Source organism: Sus scrofa, chromosome 8, assembly GCF_054392235.1.
Source record: "Sus scrofa isolate SSC_HxYL_T2T_F1_AM1 chromosome 8, Sscrofa_HxYL_maternal_Yorkshire_Landrace_v2.0, whole genome shotgun sequence".
Taxonomy (NCBI): Eukaryota; Metazoa; Chordata; class Mammalia; order Artiodactyla; family Suidae; genus Sus; species Sus scrofa.
The window spans coordinates 60,982,596-61,002,560 of record NC_139390.1 but is presented as its reverse complement, the minus strand read 5'-3'; the positions used below and the strand labels follow the sequence as shown (position 1 = coordinate 61,002,560).

Here is a 19,965-nt window from a genome sequence, read left to right as displayed (position 1 = left end):
CGAGTCATTTATTCTGTAGATGTGCTTTTTTTGTTGTGTTTGTGGGAGAGAGCGAGCGTGTCCCCCTACTCCTCCGCCATCTTGTCCTCTCAGTCTGAAATTCTTCATTTCTAACAAGCTCTGGTGCTACTGGTCCATGACCCACATGCTGAAAGGTGAGGATGAGGGAGGAATTTCCAGAGCAAAGGCAATGTGAGCTCTGTATACCATTTTCAGTGTCTAGAAGCCACATTAGAGAGGTAAAAATTAATAGGTGAAATTGTAATAACCATATTTAATCTCATACAATCAAAAATGTTTTAGTTCCTCAATATAAAAATTATGAGTGAGATACTTACACTTATGGCACATCTCAGTTTTGGACCAGCCACATTTCAAGTGCTCAGTAGCTATACGTATGCTTCTGCTTAGGAACACATAGAACTAAACCATCTCTGCTGCCGGTTTCAGTACTGACATTCTTATCTTCCTATATTTCAAATCGATTCCTGCCTCCAGGTGATGATAATGTTCTTTGTTTCATCCCAGAACACCCCACCCACTCCCACCTTGGGTGAGGGCTCTACAAAATGCCATTTAGTGTGTTTATTTATTTACTCATGTAGTCTCTTAAAGCATTCATACCATAATTTATGTTTATAGGATATACTAATGATTAGTATATTATATTCACTGTAACTTTGTCCAATAACTAAAGTACAATGAAATTATCACTAATAATACCAAAGTAAGTTATAGAAGGAATACTTTTTTTTTTGTCTTTTTGTCCTTTTAGGGCCGCACTGTGGCACATGGAGGTTCCCAGGCTAGGGGTCTAATTGGAGCTGTAGCCACCAGCCTACGCCAGAGCCACAGCAACACAGGATCAGAGCCGTGTCTGTGACCTACACCACAGCTCATGGCAACGTCGGATCCTTAACCCACTGAGCGAGGCCAGGGATCAAACCCAAAACCTCATGGTTCCTAGTCGGATTCGTTAACCACTGAGCCACGACGGGAACTCCCTAAAAGGAATAGTTAAAGTCATTGTTATCCATTCTTGGGGGGGAGAAGTAATAGACTGATCTCTATATAATATCTTTAGACATAGGACAGTGAGAAGCTATTTAACCAACACTGAAACAGGAAAATTGCTGACTGGTATATATTTGTTACATGGATGTTTTATGAAGAGGAGGAAGATGTGCCTCCTCCTTCAGTTTTATGTAATACAGGGTGACTGGTACTCGGTACAATGATTTAGATGGTGAATTTTCTGGAAGGGAAATGATAAATGTAATAATAACCCGTATCTCAACTCTGTAATTTTGACTGTACTCCATGCATACTATATACTTGAGAGATTACATTTTCTAGAAGAATAATTTTAATACTCAGACTTAGTTTTAAGAAGGTATGTCCAATGTCCAAATTTTTAAAAGCATGGTATTATTTCTTTGGTCTGCTTGTGGTTCTACTGCTAATTAAAATGTCAGGTGTGAAGAACAAGTAGTTTAAAAATGTGTTAACTCTTCCTCACAGTTAACCAGTGAAATAGATACATTTATTATCCCATATTTCAAGTGAAGAAATGGATGCCCTAGAGATTAAATAGTTTATCATGGGCGCAGGTCTGGTAAGAAGAGGCAGAGTGAGAACTCGCATTCAGTCTGTGGACCCTCAGGATCATTGTCTAAACTGCTATACTGTATTGAGAAGGTGCTCTTCCTCTTTCTTCAGCTGAGCTTAATGATCAGTCTACAAAACAATCAACAACAACTGCAGTCTACAATATCCAAGTCTATCTTATCCATGATGGGCAGGAGGTTGTCTTTTATAACCATAACCTGTTAATGTGTTTCAAACAAGGTCAGAGAGCCAGAAACTCAGGTATCTTTGATCTTAGTTCTCATCTGACTAGTGACTCTCTATAGAGTCACCTAAACTATTTTCTGTGTAAGACAGAGTGAATGGGGACTCCCACGGATGTATAGGTTGATTCATGACATGATTTCATGACAACTCACATCATAAATATAAATTCCTCCTACATAACCATAGTAAAAATATACCCATTATAGTTTTTCACACATCAGTTTCCCAACAGTTTTTATGTACTCGCTTTTTGATGGACATAATACAAAATGGTGTGTGTGTATATGTCTTTGTTACAGAATTGAGTTCAAATCCTTCCTTTGCCACCCTCTGGCTCTGTTTTATCTTAGACAGCTTAGTGAAGCTCTCAGAACATCAGTAAACTCAACAGAAAATCAGGATTGATTTTTTTCTGAAGATATCTCATGGGAATTAAATGATATGGTATATGCAAAGACTCTAGCACATAGTTAATACCCAACAAAGTTAATTTTGTTGGTTCGGAGGTGGAAAAAATACATTGTTTTGAAAATGTCAACATTTCTTGAAAGGAATTATTTTCATTTTTTTTCTTTTCTTTCTTCTTCCTCTTCCATGTGTGTCATTTGACAAAGAGAAGAAGATTACATCAGTGAACCTGAACCTCAGATCTGCAGAAACCCATAGACATAAGATTCATCAGCTCTGTGGGTTACTCTTATTACTAGACTCCACATTTGCAGCACTCAGTAGTTTGCACAGTACTTTCCTGAGAACATACGAATTTTGAAACTTTTCATCGGATTCTTGAAAACCAGCCTGAATGATTTTTCCTCCTTAAGTATCCTCTTTTGTTTCTGGCCAGGAACAAAGCCACCTAAGCCAAGTGGTCACAGTTCACTTCATACATAGGGAGAAGAAAAATTTATTTTAATCCCCTAAAGATTCAGGGACAATATGCTTCTGACACTAGAAGGGGATCTTGGAAAAAAATGATTCATGGATAGAACATGATCTCAGAATATCCTCCAAGGGCTCAGAAAGTGCCCAAAACAAATATGGAGCATAAAAATCTCCCTATGGCCTGTGTTTGGGAAAGGAGTGGAGAGTTGGAGGAAGAAGGAAAACTTGATCAAGGAGAAAGGCCAACAATGACTGGTTGTGAATGCAGAAAGGCCAACAATGACTGGTTGTGAATGCTATCTTAAAATGGATAAGGGAGATTCAGGCACGGTGAATTGAAGGAGAATTTGTTCACAAGGGAAGCTTGGATCTGCTGTCCTTTCTATGCATTATCTACGAAGCAGTGACATGTGTGAACTGGTGTAGGAGACCACCTAGAAATGGTTTCCCCTAGATCCCTCTCCCTCCCCCTATCCACTCAGTCACCCACTCTACCAGCATCCATTACTGAGGGTGAGGTGCGGAGGTGCAGTGGAGGTAGTAGCACAGGCTCTGTAACCACATGAAAATCCTTGCTCTACTTCTAAGTGACCCTGGCTTAGCTACTCAATTTATTCCTCTGGAAATACAAATGTTATCTGCCCCATAACCTAGCCAAGTTGCTGTGAGACTCAAGTTAGGCAATGGAGAGGAAAGTACTGTGCAAATTATTGAGTGCTGCAAATGTGGAGTCTAGTGATAAGAGTAACTCACAGAGCTGATGAATCTTATGTCTGTGGGTTTCTGCAGATCTGAGGTTCAGGTTCACTGATGTAATCTCCTTCTTTTTGTCAAATGACAGACAGTTAGACTTGGTCAGCCTCTTTCAGATGGAATTAATTCTATTCCACCATATCAGATCCCAGCCAGCACCTTTCCCTCAGGCTCTCAGTTCCCTAGAGCTCTGATCAGAAGCATGTTTCCTTACTCCCTACATCATACCCCAAGCTAAATGACTTATCTAGGCTTTCTTACTAACTCTGGCTTGCAGAAGAAAAAATGGAGGCTCCAGTAATGAAGACACTTGCTCAAGTTCACACAACTCTTAAGTGAGAGGGCCAGTATTCTAAGGCAGGAGCTCTTTTTTTCCCCTACAGGATATAGGGGCAAGTATGGTTCTCCCTAATTTTTCCCCTCTTAACCATCCCCCTCCTCCTCCTCTCCTCTTCCTCTCCTCCCCCTTCTCTCCTCCTCCCTCCTTCTACCTCTCTTCCTTTTTCCTCCCTTCTTCTCCATTTTGAGGTATGAAGCTTTCTTTTCTAAATAAACACAGGAGATTTAAAAAGGAGTGAAAACACAGGTGAGCAAGAGTTGAACTCTGCTAAGTGTGGCTTTTCCCAGAATCCTCAGGGAAAGCACTAAAGAAGTAAATAAACTGTTGGATACATAAAGTACCCCTGATGTGTAAGCCTACATAGGTTTTGTGCCTGTCTCTTTTGTTGGAGGGCCAGGGATAAAACCCTTTGCCACAGAAGTAACCAGAGCCACAGCAGTGATTTCTAATTTTAAGGCTGTTAGCATTTGCCTTATATATTGTGGTGCTCCTATGTTGGGTGCATGTATATTTACAATTGCTATATTTTCTTCTTTGATATATCCTTTGATCATTATGTAGTGTCCTTCTTTGTCTCTTATGACTTTATTTTAAAGTCTGTTTTGTCTGATATGCATATTTCATATGCTATGCGCTTTCCTTTGATTTCCATTTGCATATGATATCTTCTTCCATCCCCTCACTTTCAGTCTGTATGTGTCCTTAGGACTGAAATGGGTCTCTTGTAAATAGCATATATATGGCTCTTATTTTTGTGTCCATTCATCCAGTCTGTGTCCTTTTGTTGGAGCTTTTAATCCATTTATGTTCACTGTAATTATGGATAAGTATGTGTTTATTGCCATTTTGTTATTTTTTTGATTGTTATTTTGGGTCTTTTTTTCTGCCCTTCCTCTTTTGTTGTCTTCTCTTGTGATTTGCTGACTATATTTAATGTTGTGCTTGGATTGCTTTTTCTTTTTCCTTTTTTATTTGTGTGCCCATTATAGTTCTTTGGTTTGTGGTTCCCAATAGATTTTGTTATAGCCAACTATATGTGTACCAAATTGTTTCTCTTATTTCACATGCATTTTCAATATTCTGCATTTGTCTTCTCATGTTTGCTAGTTTTGATACAGTATTTGTCAATGGGTGACTTACTACCTTTATATTCTTTGTCCTTACCAGTGAGTTTTCTCATTTGAAATTTTCTTGTTTCTAATTGTGGCTTTTTTTTTTTTTTTCCTGCTTAGAGACGTTCCTTTAGTAGTTGTTGTCAGGCTGGTTTGGAAATGCTGAATTCTCTTGGCTTTTGCTTGTCTGAAAATCTTTTGATCTCTCCATTAAATCTGAATTACTGTTATAATATTCATGGTTCTAGATGCCTCCCCCTCATCACCTTAAATATATCTTGCCACTTCCTTCTAGCTTGCATAGTTTCTGCTAAAAGATCAGCTGTTATCCTTATGGGGACTCCCTTGTATGTTATTTATTGCCTTTCACTTGTGGCTTTTAATATTTTTTCTTTGTATTTAATTTTTGTCTGTTTGATTAGTATGTGTCTTGGGTTTATCCTGTGCGGGATTCTCTGCGCTTCCTCAGCTTGAGTGTTTCCTTTCCAATATAAGGGAAGTTTTGGCTATAATCTCTTCAAATATTTTCTCTGACCCTTTCTATCTCTTTTCTCCTGGGACCCCTATTAGGCAAATATTTGTATGTTTACTGTTGTCCCAGATTTCTATTTGTCTCTCCTCAGTTCTTTTTATTCTTTTTTCTTTATTTTTTCTGTGGCAGTGATTTCCACCACTCCGTCTTCCACATCACTTATTCATTCTTGTGCCTCCATTATCCTGCTGTTGATTCCTTTTGGTGTATTTTTCATTTCAGATATTGTGCTATCCTTCTTAGTTGGCTTGTTTTTTAGGTCTTCTAGCTCCTTGTTAAACATTTCTTGTAACTTCTCTGTCTGTGCCTCCATATTTCCCCAAAGATCCTGGATCATCTTTATCATAATTATGTAATCATAATTTTTCAGGTAGGTTACCTGTCTCCTCTTCATTTAGTTGTTTTTGTGTGTTTTTTTGTTTTGTTCCTTCGTCTGATAGCTATTTCGTTGTCATCTCATAATGTCTAACTTTCTGTGTTTATTGTCCCCTTGAAAGCAGGTATGTAGATTCAGCAGCCGGTGCCTAGTCTTCAAGTTCTCAGGGGTGGTAGCAGCTCACATGTACCCAGAGCTCATGATGGGAGCTGTGGTATTATGCTACCTCTCCTGGTGGCTGCTAGGAATGGTGTCCGTGAATTGGTAATGGTTCATGGTTCACAGGATTGCTTTGTGCCAGGGAGGCAGCACTAGTTCCTGTGACCCCTCTTGCTTCCAGGTAGCTCTCTGGATGATTTCCTGCAATTGGCAGTGTAAGCAGCTGCTCCTGCAGTCTATCCCTTTATCGGGGATGCTCTCAGGCCTGCTTTCTGTAGTTGTAGGGGCAGGTGCTTTTTATTGTAGTCACTCCCTTTGGCTGGTCTAGGGAGTGTTCTCTGTTGCCCCAAGGGCATGGGCTGCTCCCTCTCTGTTAAAAGGCTCTCTCTGTTGCTGTAGGCCCTGCATTATTCTGGTGGTTTCTCCTCACACTGGGCTGATGGCAGAGTGCTCCCTGTAGCTGCTGCAAAGTAAAATGTGCAGCAGCGGGCCCCTCTTGGCTCCTTTGTCTAGCTGTGCAATATACATTGCTTGTGCAGCCCCCTGCTTGGTTGTTGGCTGGGATCACAAAGCTTGTACTATTCACAAGGATCATTTGTGCTTTTTCTGAAATAACTGCCCCCCTTGCAGGAAAACTGATGCTCTCTGCCCACCGAGGAGGCCTCTTGCAGACTCCTGCCCCACCTGCGCTGTTTCCAAATTCACCTTCAACTCCCTAGACAAATTGCAGCTTTCCACCCACTCCAGAGGCCTCTTTCAATTCCCAGGATAATTTGTGCTGTTTCTGAAATAACTTTCTCCACCCCCTAGGCAAATTGAGGCTCTCTGTCTACCCATGAGGCCCTGTATGGACTCCTAAATAGTCTACAGTGTTTCCAAACTCACCTTCTGCCCCCAGAACCCACCCCAGAAGTCCCTTCTGACTCCCAGGATTGTTTGCACTGTTTCAGCATTCACTTCAGTGTTCTCCAGCCCAGCCACTGGCTGGGGCCATAGAACCTGTGCTTTTCACAAGTTCCCTCCTTTTGCTCCACTTTCTCACATGTAGCCTTAAGGGTGGTACACTGCTCCCCAACTATGGCCAAGCATCTTCTGCTTGAGGGTAGATCCTGGAGCTGAAGCACTTGGTGTCTTGCAACCTGAGAGCACTCACAGCAGTTAAGGATATAGTGGTGGATCCCTCACTTTCTCTCCAGTACCCCCTTAACAGTGGTGACTAGCCTTCAAGCCTGACCAGGTTTCCTCAGCTTACAGTCTCAAATGTGGTCACTCCAGACTCTAGTCCCTTCAGGCTGTCTTAGAACTAATAATCCTGGTTTTCCCCACATAGCCAGTCCCAGCTCTCTCTCTGAGAAGAAGAAAAGAAGAAAAGAAAGAACTCATAAAAAAATAAATGAAAAGGAGAAATACAAACTGATACCACATAAATTAAAAAAAAATGAAAATTCTTACAGTCTCTGTTGTATACTGCCCACTCTATCCTCTTAGAAATAGAACAGCTAGGGGTCCTCAGTACACAGAAATGGTCAGTATAAGTCGTGACTATGCAGTTAAGTCTTTTATACTTTATTAGAAACACTGTTTAAAATTTTATGTTGAGCTTTTATGTTTTTATACTGGCCTCAATGCTGGTGGATAGATTTCAAAGAAAAAAAAATCAATGTTATCAATATTTAGCAAAGTAATACTCTTCCTCTCCTCTGCTACCTCATGAGAACACCAAAATTTGTCTCTTTTAATAAAACCCATATATGGCAAATGCACAGCTAGCATAATTCTCAGTGGTGAAAAGCTGAAAGCATTTCCACAAAGATCCAGAGCAAGAAAAACACATTCTCTTTCACTACTGTTATTCAACATAGTTTTGGAAGTCCTAGCCATAGCAGTCAGGGAAGAAAAATAAAAGGAACTCAAATGGGAAAAGAAGAGGTAAAAATATCACTCTTTGCAGATGACATGATACTGTACATAGAAAATCTGAAAGACACCAGAAAAATTCCAGAGCTCATCAATGAATTTGGTAAAGATGCAGGATACAAAATTAATACACAGAAATATGTTGCATGCATACACACAATGAAAGATGAGAAAGAAAAGTTAGGCAAACAATCCCATCAAAAATAATAAAATACCTAGGAATAAAACTAAAGAACACACACACACACACACACTCACACACACACACACACTATAAGATACTGAAAAATATATGCTACTAAAAAACTAATGGGTCAATGAGGAAATCAGAGACGAAATTTAAAAATACCCAGAGAAAAATGATATATAATAATAAAACCCATGTATGCTTGTAAATCAATGAACCTGGAACACACCCTCACACCATGCACAAGAATAAACTCAAAATGGCTTAAAGACTTAAACGTAAGACAAGACACCATCAAACTCCTAGAAGAGAACATAGGCAAAACATTCTCTGACATCAACCTAACAAATGTTTTCTCAGGTCAGTCTCCCAAAGCAACAGAAATAAAAGCAAAAATAAACCAATGGGACCTAATCAAACTGACAAGCTTTGGCACAGCAAAGGAAACCAGAAAGAAAACAAGAAGACAACTCACAGGATGGGAGAAAATAGTTTCACATGATGCAACTGACAAGGGCTTAATCTCTAAAATACACAAACAACGTATACAACTCAAGCACAAAAAAGCCAACAACCCAATGGAAAAGTGGGCAAAAGACCCGAAGAGACATTTTTCCAAGAAAGATGTACCGATGGCCAACAAACACATGAAAAAAAGCTCAACATCCCTGATGATCAGAGAAATGCAAATCAAAACTACCATGAGATACCACCTGACACCTGTCAGAGTGGCCATCATTAATAAGTCCACACATAACAAATGTCGGAGGGGGTGTGGAGAAGAGGGAACCCTCCTGCACTGTTGGGGGGAATGTAACTTGGTACAATCACTATGGAGAACAGTATGAAGGTATCTTAGAAAACTATACATAGAGCTTCCATATGACCCAGAAATCCCACTCTTGGGCATATATCTGGACAGAACTTTCCTGGAAAAAGACACATGCACCTGTATGTTCATCGCAGCGCTATTCACAGTCGCCAAGATATGGAAACAACATAAATGTCCATCGACAGATGATTGAATTAGGAAGATGTGGTATATGTACACAATGGAATATTAGCCATAAAAAAGAACAAACTAATGCCGTTTGCAGCAACATGGATGGAACTAGAGACTCTCATACTGAGTGAAGTAAGTCAGAATGACAACTACCATATGATATCACTTGTAGCTGGAATCTACTATACAGCACAAATGAACCTTTCCACAGAAAAGAAAATCATGGACATGGGGAACAGATTTGTGATTGCCAAGGGGGAGGGGAAGTGAGTGGGCTGGACTGTGAATCTGGGGTTAATAGATGCAAACTATTGCCTTTGGAATTGATAAGCAGTGACATCCTGCTACATAGCACTTGGAGCTCTCCTTGTGGAGAGAATGTGGTGAAAAGGCTTATGGACTCAGGGCAACTTTGGAATAATCTGTGAGTGAAACCTGACACAATAGTGTCATTCCGCCCAATCTGTCACATTCCACTTCCCCTTCGCAAAGTCCACATTCCCCAGGCAAAGGCAAGACCATTATAGAAAAAGCCCCAACCCAAGGAATCTGGCTGGTAGGATCTGTGCCTCTAGACATTCCATACTCAAATCCTCACTCTACTCAAGGGTCTCAGGTGTGCTGTGTGATATCTCTTGCTAAGTGCAAATGAAATCAGGTCTTGTGGGAGCAACATCCACTCCAACAGGGAACTTGTAAAACAAAGTATTTTTTGAGCACCACCTCAAACCTGCAGATTCATAATTTCTCAGACTGGGGAGGTGATCTCAAAGAGATTTGTATTCACTTTAAAGCTTCAGGAAAATAAATATTAGCTGCGAGGTTCCCATATGGCTTCTAAGTAGGATCACATGACCAGTATTAAGAAATAGCATCACGTGTGTGCTCCCCAGAGAATCTGCCTGTTGGTCCTGTGCGAGCATCAGTGTTAATTAAAAGCTCCAGGTGATTCTAAGGTGAGGCCAGGGGTATGAGCATGTGAGAGCCTGCATACTTTTGTGAGAGCTCAGACCAAGCTTTAGTCCAAGGAGAGGCAACAGAGTCTGCTCTACACAAGCTCTGACAGAGAAAATCAGTGTGGCCCTTATATGCCTTGTTAGCAGAACTTGGGGACATCTGTATGGGGAAAGAACATGTGTAAACAACAAAGGACAAGCTCAAAGTTTGGTCTCCATGTAGGAGGTGATTGTTCCTGAATCTCTTCTGAAACAAAGGACTGGAAAGCTTGGCCTTTTCAGTGTTTTTAAAGTTGGCCTTGAAAGGTCAGATGGTGGGGGGAGGGAGCAGGTGAAAGATCTGTGCTTTTGAAGTTATGTTCTCAGGATGCTTATGTGATTCCTCAACACAATATTGATGAGCAAGCAACTCAGTGGAGGAGGAAGAAGAGGAGGAAATAGCAGCTTCTCAGGTAAACATCCTGTGCTGGTATAGAGGCTGTGTCTGCTTTGCCTCCTGAAATGCTATGGGTTGAGAATGTACAAATCATTAATTCTTTACTTGTGATATTCTTACCTAGTGAGGTTGTTTTCAACTACCTATTCTTTTATTTTACTCCTATGATAGTCATGATCAGCTCTTAAAAATAATCCTTGATGAATTTGACCTCTCAGCAGTAAACCAATGATCAGATAGCAAGAGGTAGCACATTGGTGTTTTTGTCCTGGTTCATGGAGAGACCGAGGGGTGAAAAAGCCAATCTTGCTTTCCTGAGCAAAGACGCATTGGGGCTGGGTGTCTTTCACTGAGGAGAATGCATGTGGAAAGCAGGACACTTGCAAACTCTTGTTTCGTGGAGTTTGGGAGATGGCCATTCTGCCCTGGTCTTCCGAGGTATCGAAGGACTGCTTTTCCCCAAAATGGAAACGAAGGCCTTTTCAAAGCACATCCAGCTTCTCCCCAAAGGAGGAAACATGTGCCGAGTATTTCCTGCCATTGAAGCACCCTGCAGCACACCAGTGTCCCAATTGCTTAGGGAAGCACCTTGGCCCCTTTGTCCTAGGGGCACAAGAGGCCTAGGTGGGAAAAAGGCCAGCATTTCTTTCCTCCACAATGAGGCTGTGGGGAAGCTGCTTGTTCACTGAGTTGAATATCCTTTGCAACCACGAAGCTTCCCAATGTGCCAGAGGCCAGCTCCAGCAGCCAGGGAGTGTACACTTCCCAAAGGAGATGAACATCGTCGGTTTTTGCAATTGAGACAGCCTCTTTGTCCCTTCTTTCAGGGTGCTGGACTGCTTGAATTTTATTGGCATAAGTAGTTGTTTATCTAGACAGTGTTTCACTACTGATTACATCATAGTGTTAAAAGTACATTGGTTAGATATTAGGTTTGTTTTGTGATCACATGGTACAGTAGCAATACATCATGTTCTAAAATCTTCAACTTAAGTAAATTTAGTGAGTACAATTCAAGGACAAACAGGCACAGCATATCATGTGGGAAAGAGGAGACCCAGTACAAACCATCTCATGGCCAGCCAATTCCCACAAGCTGAAGAAGTTACACACACAAAAAATCCTCTCTTCAGACTAGTGTTTATCTTCAAAGTGTCCTTGACAGAGAAACAGTATGAGAAAATACAAATCAACTTAGCTAGATATCACTAAAAGTTTTCAAAATCAAGGACAAACCTCACAGCTGTGTTTCTTTTGATCAAGAATGATATATGTTTAACTTCTATAGACCTCATTAAGATCCTAAATATAAAGTTTACTGTATAACAAGTTAGTAGATAAACAATATGTATAATTAAGTTGGATTTAAATAGAGGAAAGTCCTTCAGGATGAAATTCTTATTATATTATTATTGTAATTTAGTTAAATCACAAATCACCAAAGGAAAATAAGAATGGGAAATAAGAATAATCAGGAAAGGCTGAGGAAAACTGAATAACAAATAAAACAAAAGGAAAGACTAGGTCACCCGAGAAACAATCCATGTTCTTTGGTGCAGACATGGAAATTGTTTTCCCAGGATTGCCCCAATTCTTCCCCATCAACATTAACATGAGAGCCATGTAACCTGAGGACTGCCATCGGCTTGTACCATACAGGCAGATGTTCATCCAGACCAGAAGCCCACTTTCGGCATGTACCATTCAGGCAGGCTTTTATCCTGTCCAGAGACCCATCTTCAGCATGTATCATACAGGGAGGATAAATTCCTTGGTTAGGAACCAAAATTTAGATTTTTCTGCCATCAGGCAAGGTGCTACTATCTCTTAAGGAACTTGCACTCAGTTTAGTCCCATACAGGAAAGATACCTTCATTGGCTCCTTATTTCTTATCAGCTCCCCAGAGCAAAGCTTGTGCTGGTGAATTAGGGAGCAGGTCATTCAACCAGGGGTGAGAAATAACCTAAGGGCTGTTTTAGCCAGCTTGCAAAGAGAAGGAAATTTCATACCAAATCAGGTGGATCCCTTGAGGAAAACAGTTTGGGGATCCTTTACAACATTGAATATCCTGGCAACAAATCAGGGTTCAGAGAGCCAGAGGTAGCACATTGGTGTTTTTGTCCTGGTTCCTTGAGAGACCAAGGGGTGAACAAGCCAGGCTCGCTTTCCTGAGCAAGGATGCAGTGGGACAGGGTTCCTTGCACTTAAGGGAATGCATGTGGAAAGCAGGACACTTGCAAACTCTTGTTTCGTGGAGTTTGGGAGATGGCCATTCTGCCCTGGTCATCGGACCAGCTATGGATTGCAATTCAACAAAATGGAAATGAAGGCCTTTTCAAGGCACATCCACCTTCTCCCCAAAGGAGGAAACATGAGCCATGCCTTTCCTGCCATTGAAACACCCTGCAACACACCAGTGCTCCAATTGCTTAGGGAAGCACCTTGGCCCCTTTGTCCTAGGGACACGAGAGGCCCAGGTGGGAAGAAGTCAAGCGTTTCTTTCCTGCACAGTGAGGCTGTGGGGCAGCTGCTTGTTCACTGCATTGAATATCCTTTGCAACCCAGAAGGTTCCCAGTGCTTGTATTGTGGATTTAGGGAGCAGGCCATTCCGCCCTGGGTGTACTAACCACCTAAGGGCTGTTTGAGCCAGCTTGTGGAAAGAAGGCATTTTCATCCCAAATCAGGTGGATCCCTTGAGGAGCACACATTTTTGTTGTCTTTTAGAAGATTGTATGTCCTGCAAACAAACCATGGGTCATGTAGCAAGAAGCAGCACATTGGTGTTTTTGCCCTGGTTCCCGGGGAATCTGAGGGGTGAAAAAGCCAGGCTTGCTTTCCTGAGAAAGGACACAGTGGGGCTGGGTTTCTAACAGTGACAGGAGTGCATGTGGAAAGCAGGACACTTGGAAACTCTTGTTTCGTGGAGTTTGGGAGATGGCCATTCTGCCCTGGTCATCCAAGCTAGCAAAGGACTGCTTTTTGCCAAAATGGAAACGAAAGCCTTTTTAAGGCACATCCTGCTTCTCCACCAAGGAGGAAACTTGTGCTGTGCCTTCCTCACAGTGGAACACTCTGCAGCATACCAGTGCTCCAATTGCTTAGGGAAGCACCTTGGCCCCTTTGTCCTAGGGACACGAGAGGCCCAGTTGGGAAAAAGGCAAGTGTTTCTTTCCTGTACAATGAGGCTGTGGGGATGCTGCACGTTCATTGCGTTGAATATCCTTTGCAACCCGGAAAGTTCCCAATGCTTGTTTTGTGGATTTATGGAGCAGGCCATTCCGCCCTGGGTGTACTAATCACCTAAGGGCTGTGTGAGCCAGCTTGTGAACAGAAGGCAATTTCATGCCAAATCAGGTGGATCCCTTGAGGAGAATTTGTTTGGGGTGCCTGCTATGTGACTGAACATCCTGGCACCAAACCGGGGATCAGATAGCCAGAGGCAGCACATTGGTGTTTTTGTCCTGGTTCCTTGAGAGACCGAGGGGTGAACAAGCCAGGCTTGCTTTCCTGAGCAAGGACGCATTGTGGCTGGGTGTCACAGTACATGGGACCGAGTCGGCCAGGACAGCCGGTTGACCTCGAGGGACTGAGTCGGCCAGGACAGCTGGTCGACCCCGCGGCCCCTCGGTCCGCGGCACCGAATAGGCCAGGACAGCTGGTCGACCCCGAGGCCCCTCGGTCCGCAGTAACGAGTCAGCCAGGACAGCTGATCCACCCTGTGGGAACGAGTCGGCCAGGACAGCTGGTTGACCCTGCGGCCCATTGGCCTGCAGGACCGAGTCAGCTGGGACATCTGGTCGACCCCACGGCCCCTCAGTCCACGCGACCGAGTAGGCCGGGACAGTTGGTCGACCCCGCATTACCGAGTCGGCCGGGACAGCTTGTTGACACCGCGTCCCCTCGCTTGGTGGGACTGTGTCGGCCGGGACAACTGTTCGACCCCATGGGACCTAGTTGGCTGGGACAGCTGGTCAACTCCGAGGACCCTTGGTCTGCGGGACTGAGTCAGCCAGGACACTGGTTGACCCTGCATTAACGAGTCAGCCGGGACACCTGGTCGACCCTGCGGCCTCTTTGTCTGCAGGACCGAGTCAGCTGGGACAGCTGGTCAACCCTGTGGGACTGAGTTGGCTGGGACAGCTGGTCGACCCCGCGGCCCCTCCGTCTGCAGGACCAAGTTGGCCGGCATAGCCGGTCGAGCCCGCAGCCCATCAGTCCATGGGACTAAGTCGGCCAGGACAGCTGATCGACCCTGTGGCCACTTGATCCGCGGGAACGATTTGGCCTGGACAGCTGGTCGACCCCGCGGGACCGAGTCGGCCGTTAGAGCTAGTCGACCACGGGGGCCATTAGCCTGCAGGACCCAGTTGGCCAGGACAGCTGGTCGACCCTGCGGGACCGAGTCAGCCGTTAGAGCTGGTCCACCACGCGGCCCATCGGCCCGTGGGACCGTGTCTGCCGGGACAGCTGTTCGAACCCACGGGACTGATTCGGCCAGGACAGGTGGTCGGGTCGACCCCGCGGCCCCTCGGTCCATGGGACCGAGTCAGCCGGGACAGCTGGACGACCCTGCATTACTGAGTCAGCAGCGACAGCTTGTCGACACCGCGTCCCTTCACTCGGTGGGACTGTGTTGGCCAGGAGAGCTGTTCGACCCCACAGGAACAAGTTGGCTGGGAGAACTGGTCAACACCATGGACCTTTGTTTGCGGGAGCGAGTCGGCTGGGACAGCTGGTCAACCCCGAGTGACCAAGTCAGCCAGGACAGCTGGTCGACCCCATGGCCCCTCGGTCCACCGGAACGAGTCGGCCGGGACAGCTGGTTGACACCGCGGAACCGAATCGGCCGGGAAACCTGGTCGACCCAGTGGCCCCTCGGTCCCCGGGACCGAGTCGGCCGGGACAGCTGGTCAACCACACGGCCCCTTGTTCCACGTTACTGAGTTGGCCAGGACAGCTGGTTGAACCGTGGACCAAGTTGGCCGGGACAGGTTGTCGACCCCAAGGAGGCGAGTCGGCCGGGACAGCTGCTCGACCCCGCAGGACCAAGTAAGCCGGGAGAGCTGGTCGACCCAGGAGCCCCTCGGACCCCGGTACGAGTCGGTCGGGATAGCTCGTAGACCACGCGGCAGCTCGGACCCAAGACCGAGTCGACCAGGATAGCTGGTCGAACACACGACTCCTCGGACCCGGGACAGAGTCGGCCGGGACAGCTGGTCGACACCAAGGCAGCTCGGACCCAGGACTGAATGGGCCGGGATAGATGGTCAACCCAAGAGCTCCTTGAACCCGGGACCAAATCGGCCGGGACAGCTGGTCGACCACGCGTCAGCTCAAACCCTGGGATAGTTGGTCGACCACACAGCTCTTCAGACCTGGGTCCGAGTGGGCCGGGACAGCTGATCGACCCAGCGTCACCTGGGACCCGGGACCGAATCGGCCAGTATAGCTGGTCGACCCTGCGGCAGCTTGGACCCGGGACCAAGAGCGGCCAGGATAGCTGATCGAAACCACCGAGCTCGGACACGGGACCGAGAGTGGTCCGGGATAGCAGATCGAAACCACCGAGCTTGGACCCGGGCCCAAGTCGAGGGGTATAGGTGGTCGACCCCACAGCTCCTTGGACCCAGGGCCAAGTCGGCAGAGACAGCTGGTCAACACCGTGGCAGCTCGGACACGGGACGGAGTGGTTGGGGAGAGCTGGTTGACCCCGTGTCAGCTCGGACCCTGGCCGAGAGTGGCGGGGATAGCTGAATGACACCACCGAGCTCAGACACAGGCCAGAGTCGAGGGGTATAGCTGGTCGACCGCACAGCTCCTCGGACCCGGGTCCAACTCGGCCGGGTCCAAGGACTGTGGGTTCGACCAGCTTTCCCGGCCGACTCGGTCCCAGGTACGAGCTGACGCATGGTCCACCAGCTTACCCTGCCGAATCAGACCCGGGTCCAAGGAGCTGTTTGGTCGACTAGGTATCCCAGCGGATTCGGTCCCGGATCCGAGCTGATGTGGGGTCGACCAGCTATCCTGGCCCACTCGGTCCTGGGTCGGAGCTGCCGTGGGTTCGACTAGCTGTCCCGGCCGACTCGGACCCGGGTCCGAGGAGCTGTGGGTCCACCAGCTGTCCCGGCCGACTCGTCACGTGTTCGAGCTGACGCGGGGTCGAGCAGCTATCCCGGCCAACTCACTCCCGGATCCGAGCTGGTGCGGGTTCCACCAGCTATCCCGGCTGACTTGGACCCGGCTCCAAGGAGCTCTGGGGTCGACCAGCTATCTCGGCCGACTAGGTCCTGGGTCCAAGGAGCTGTGGGGTTGTGCAGCTATTCCGGCCAAATCAGTCCCGGGTCCGAGCTGACGCAGAGTGGCCCAGCGGTCCCGGCCAACACGGACCAGGGTCCGAGGAGCTGTGTGGTCGAGCAGCTATAGCGTCCGACTCGGTCCCGGGTCCGAGCTGACACAGGGTCGACCAGCTATCCCTGCCCATTTGGTCCCGGGTCCGAACTGATGCGGTGTGGATCAGCTGTCCCAGCCCACTCGGACCTGGGACTGAGGAGCTGTGGGGTCAACAAGCTATCCCGGCCGACTTGTTCCCTGTTTTGAGGAGCTGTGGGGTCGACAAGGTATCGTGGCCGACTCGTTCCCGGGTCCGAGCTGCCGCGGGGTCGACCAGCTCTTCCGGCCGACTCAGACCCGGGTCTGAGGAGCTGTGGGGTCGACCAGCTATCCCGGCAATCTCTGTCCCGGGTCCGAGGAGCTGTGGGGTCAACCAGCTATCCCAGCCAACTCACTCACAGGTACGATCTGACGCGGGGTCGATTAGCTGTCCCAGCCGACTCGGACCCGTGTCCAAGGAGCTGTGGGGTCGACAAGCACTCCCGTTTGACTTGGTCCCGGGTCCGAGCTGCCGCGGGGCCGACCAGCTGTTCCGGCCAACGCAGTCCCGTGTCCTAGGAGCTGTGGGGTCGACCAGCTATCCTGGCTGACTCCTTCCTGGGTCTGAGCTGCCGCGGGGTCGACCAGCTTATCTGGCCGACTCGGACCCAGGTCCTAGGAGCTTTGGGGTCGACCAGCTATTCCGGCCGACTCGTCCCAGGTTCGAGCTGACACGGGGTCGGACATCTATTCCGGCACATTTGGTCCCGGGTCCGAGGTGATGTGGTGTCAATCAGCGGGCACAGCCGACTCGGACCCGTGTCCGAGGAGCTGTGGGGTCAAAAATCTATCCCGGCCGACTCGGTCAAGGGTCCGTGTTGCCGCGGGATCGATCAGCTGTTCCGGCCGATTCGGACCCTGTTCCGAGGAGATGTGGGGTCGACCAGCTATCTCGCCGACTCGTCCCAGGTTCAAGCTGCCGCAGGGTCGGATATCTATCCCAAACAAGTCTGTCCCGGGTCTGAGTTGCCGCGGGTCCCTTGTCCGAGCTTACGCAGGGTGGACCAGCTATCCCGGCCCATTTAGTCCCGGGTCCGAGCTGACTCGGGGTCAATGAGCTGTCACAGCCCACTCGGACCCGTGTCCGAGGAGCTGTGGGGTGGACAAGCACTCCCGTTTGACTTGGTCCCGGGTCCGAGCTGCCACGGGGCCGACCAGCTGTTCCTGCCGAATCGGACGGGACGACTTGGTCCTGGGTCCGAGCTGACACAGGGTCGACCAGGTATCAGCTATTCCAGCTATTGCGGCGCATTTGGTCCCGGGTTCGAGCTGACGCGGGGTCGATTAGCTGTCCCAGCTGACTCGGACCCGGGCACGAGGAGCTTTGGGGTCGACAAGCTATCCCGGCCGACCCGTTCCCGGGTCCCAGCTGTAGCAGCGTCGACCAGCCCGGGTCCGTGCTGTTGTGGGGTCAATCAGCTGTCTCAGGCAACTCAGACCCGGGTCCGAGGAGGTGTGGGGTCGTCAAGCTATCCCGGCCCACTCGGTCCCGGGTCCGAGCTGCCCCGTGGTTTACTTGCTGTCCTGGCCAACTCGTACCCTGGTCTGAGGAGCTGTGGGGTCGACCATCTATCCTGGCCAACTCAGTTCTGGGTCCAAGCTGACGCGGGGTCGACCAGCTATCCCGGCCGACTCGGACCCGGGTCCGAAAAGCTGTGTGGTGTACCAGCTGTCCCGGCCGATTCGGTCCCTGGCCCGAGGTTCCGCGGTTGGACCAGCTGTCCCGGCCGAATCGGACGCTGGTCCGAGCAGCTGTGTGGTCGACCAGCTATCCCGGCCAACTCAGTCCCGGGTCTGAGCTGACGCGGTGTCGACCAGCTATCCCGGCCGACTCGGACCCGGGTCCGAAAAGCTGTGTGGTGTACCAGCTGTCCTGGCCGATTCTGTCCCTGGCCCGAGGTTCCGCAGTTGGACCAGCTGTCCTGGCCGACTCGGACCCTGGTCCGAGGAGCTGTGTGGTCGACCAGCTATCCCGGCCAACTCAGTCCAGGGTCCGAGCTGACGCGGGGTCGACCCACTGTCCCGGCCCACTCGGACACGGGTCGAGGAGCTGTGGGTTCGACCAGCTATCCCGGCCGACTCTTTCCCGTGTCAGAGCTGGCGAGGGGTCGACCAGCTGTCCCGGCTGACTTGGGCCCACGTCTGAGGAGCTGTGGGGTCGACCAGATATCCCAGCCCACTCGGTCCCGGGTCCAAGCTGACACAGGGTCGACCAGCTATCTCGGCCCATTTGGTCCCGGGTCTGAGCAGATGCGGCGTCATCAGCTGTCCCAGTTGCCTCGGACCCGGGTACGAGGAACTTTGGAGTGACCACCTATCCCAGGCGACTCGTCCCGGGGTTGAGCTGACGTGAGGTCGACCAGCAATCCCGGCCGACTCGTCCCGGGTCCGAGGTGCTGCGGGTTGACAAGCTCTACGTGCTGACTCGAACCCGGGTACCAGGAGCTCTGCGGTCGACTAGCTATGCCTGCCGACTCGGTCCCCGGTCCGAGCTGACGCAGGGTCGACCAGCATTCCCGGCCGACTCGGACCCGGGTCCGAAAAGCTGTGGGGTGTACCAGCTGTCCCGGCCGATTCGGTCTCTGGCCCGAGGTTCTGCGGTTGGACCAGCTGTCCCGGCCGACTCGGACCCTGGTCCGAGGAGCTGTGTGGTCGACCAGCTATCCCGGCCAACTCAGTACCGGGTCCGAGCTGCCGTGGTGTCGCCAGGTGTCCTGGGCCACTCGGACCCTTCGATGATGTAGTCGAACAGGTAATCCGGCCAACTCATTCCTGGGTCCGAGCTGACTCGCTGTCGACCAGCTGTCCCGGCCGACTCGGACCCGTGTCTGTACTACCGCTGGGTCGACCAGCTGTCCCGGCCGACTAGGTCCCGTGTCCGAGCTGACACAGTGTGGAACAGCTATTGCGGCGCATTTGGTCCCGGGTTCGAGCTGACGTGGGGTCGATTAGCTGTCCCAGCTGACTCGGACCCGGGCACGAGGAGCTTTGGGGTCGACAAGCTATCCCGGCCGACCCGTTCCCGGG

The 19,965-nt window shown here is 48.6% G+C and overlaps 1 protein-coding gene across 1 annotated transcript in view; it reads right to left on the bottom strand.

The window, feature by feature from the left end:
• The window catches only part of LOC100523077 (polyprenal reductase), a 51,524-nt gene extending 31,816 nt beyond the window's left edge, over window positions 1-19,708 (bottom strand). Inside the window, 1 exon segment of the mRNA XM_084971122.1 lies at window positions 19,620-19,708. Coding sequence (XP_084827248.1) covers window positions 19,620-19,708 — 89 coding nt within the window.
• Between the last annotated feature and the right edge of the window lie 257 nt (window positions 19,709-19,965).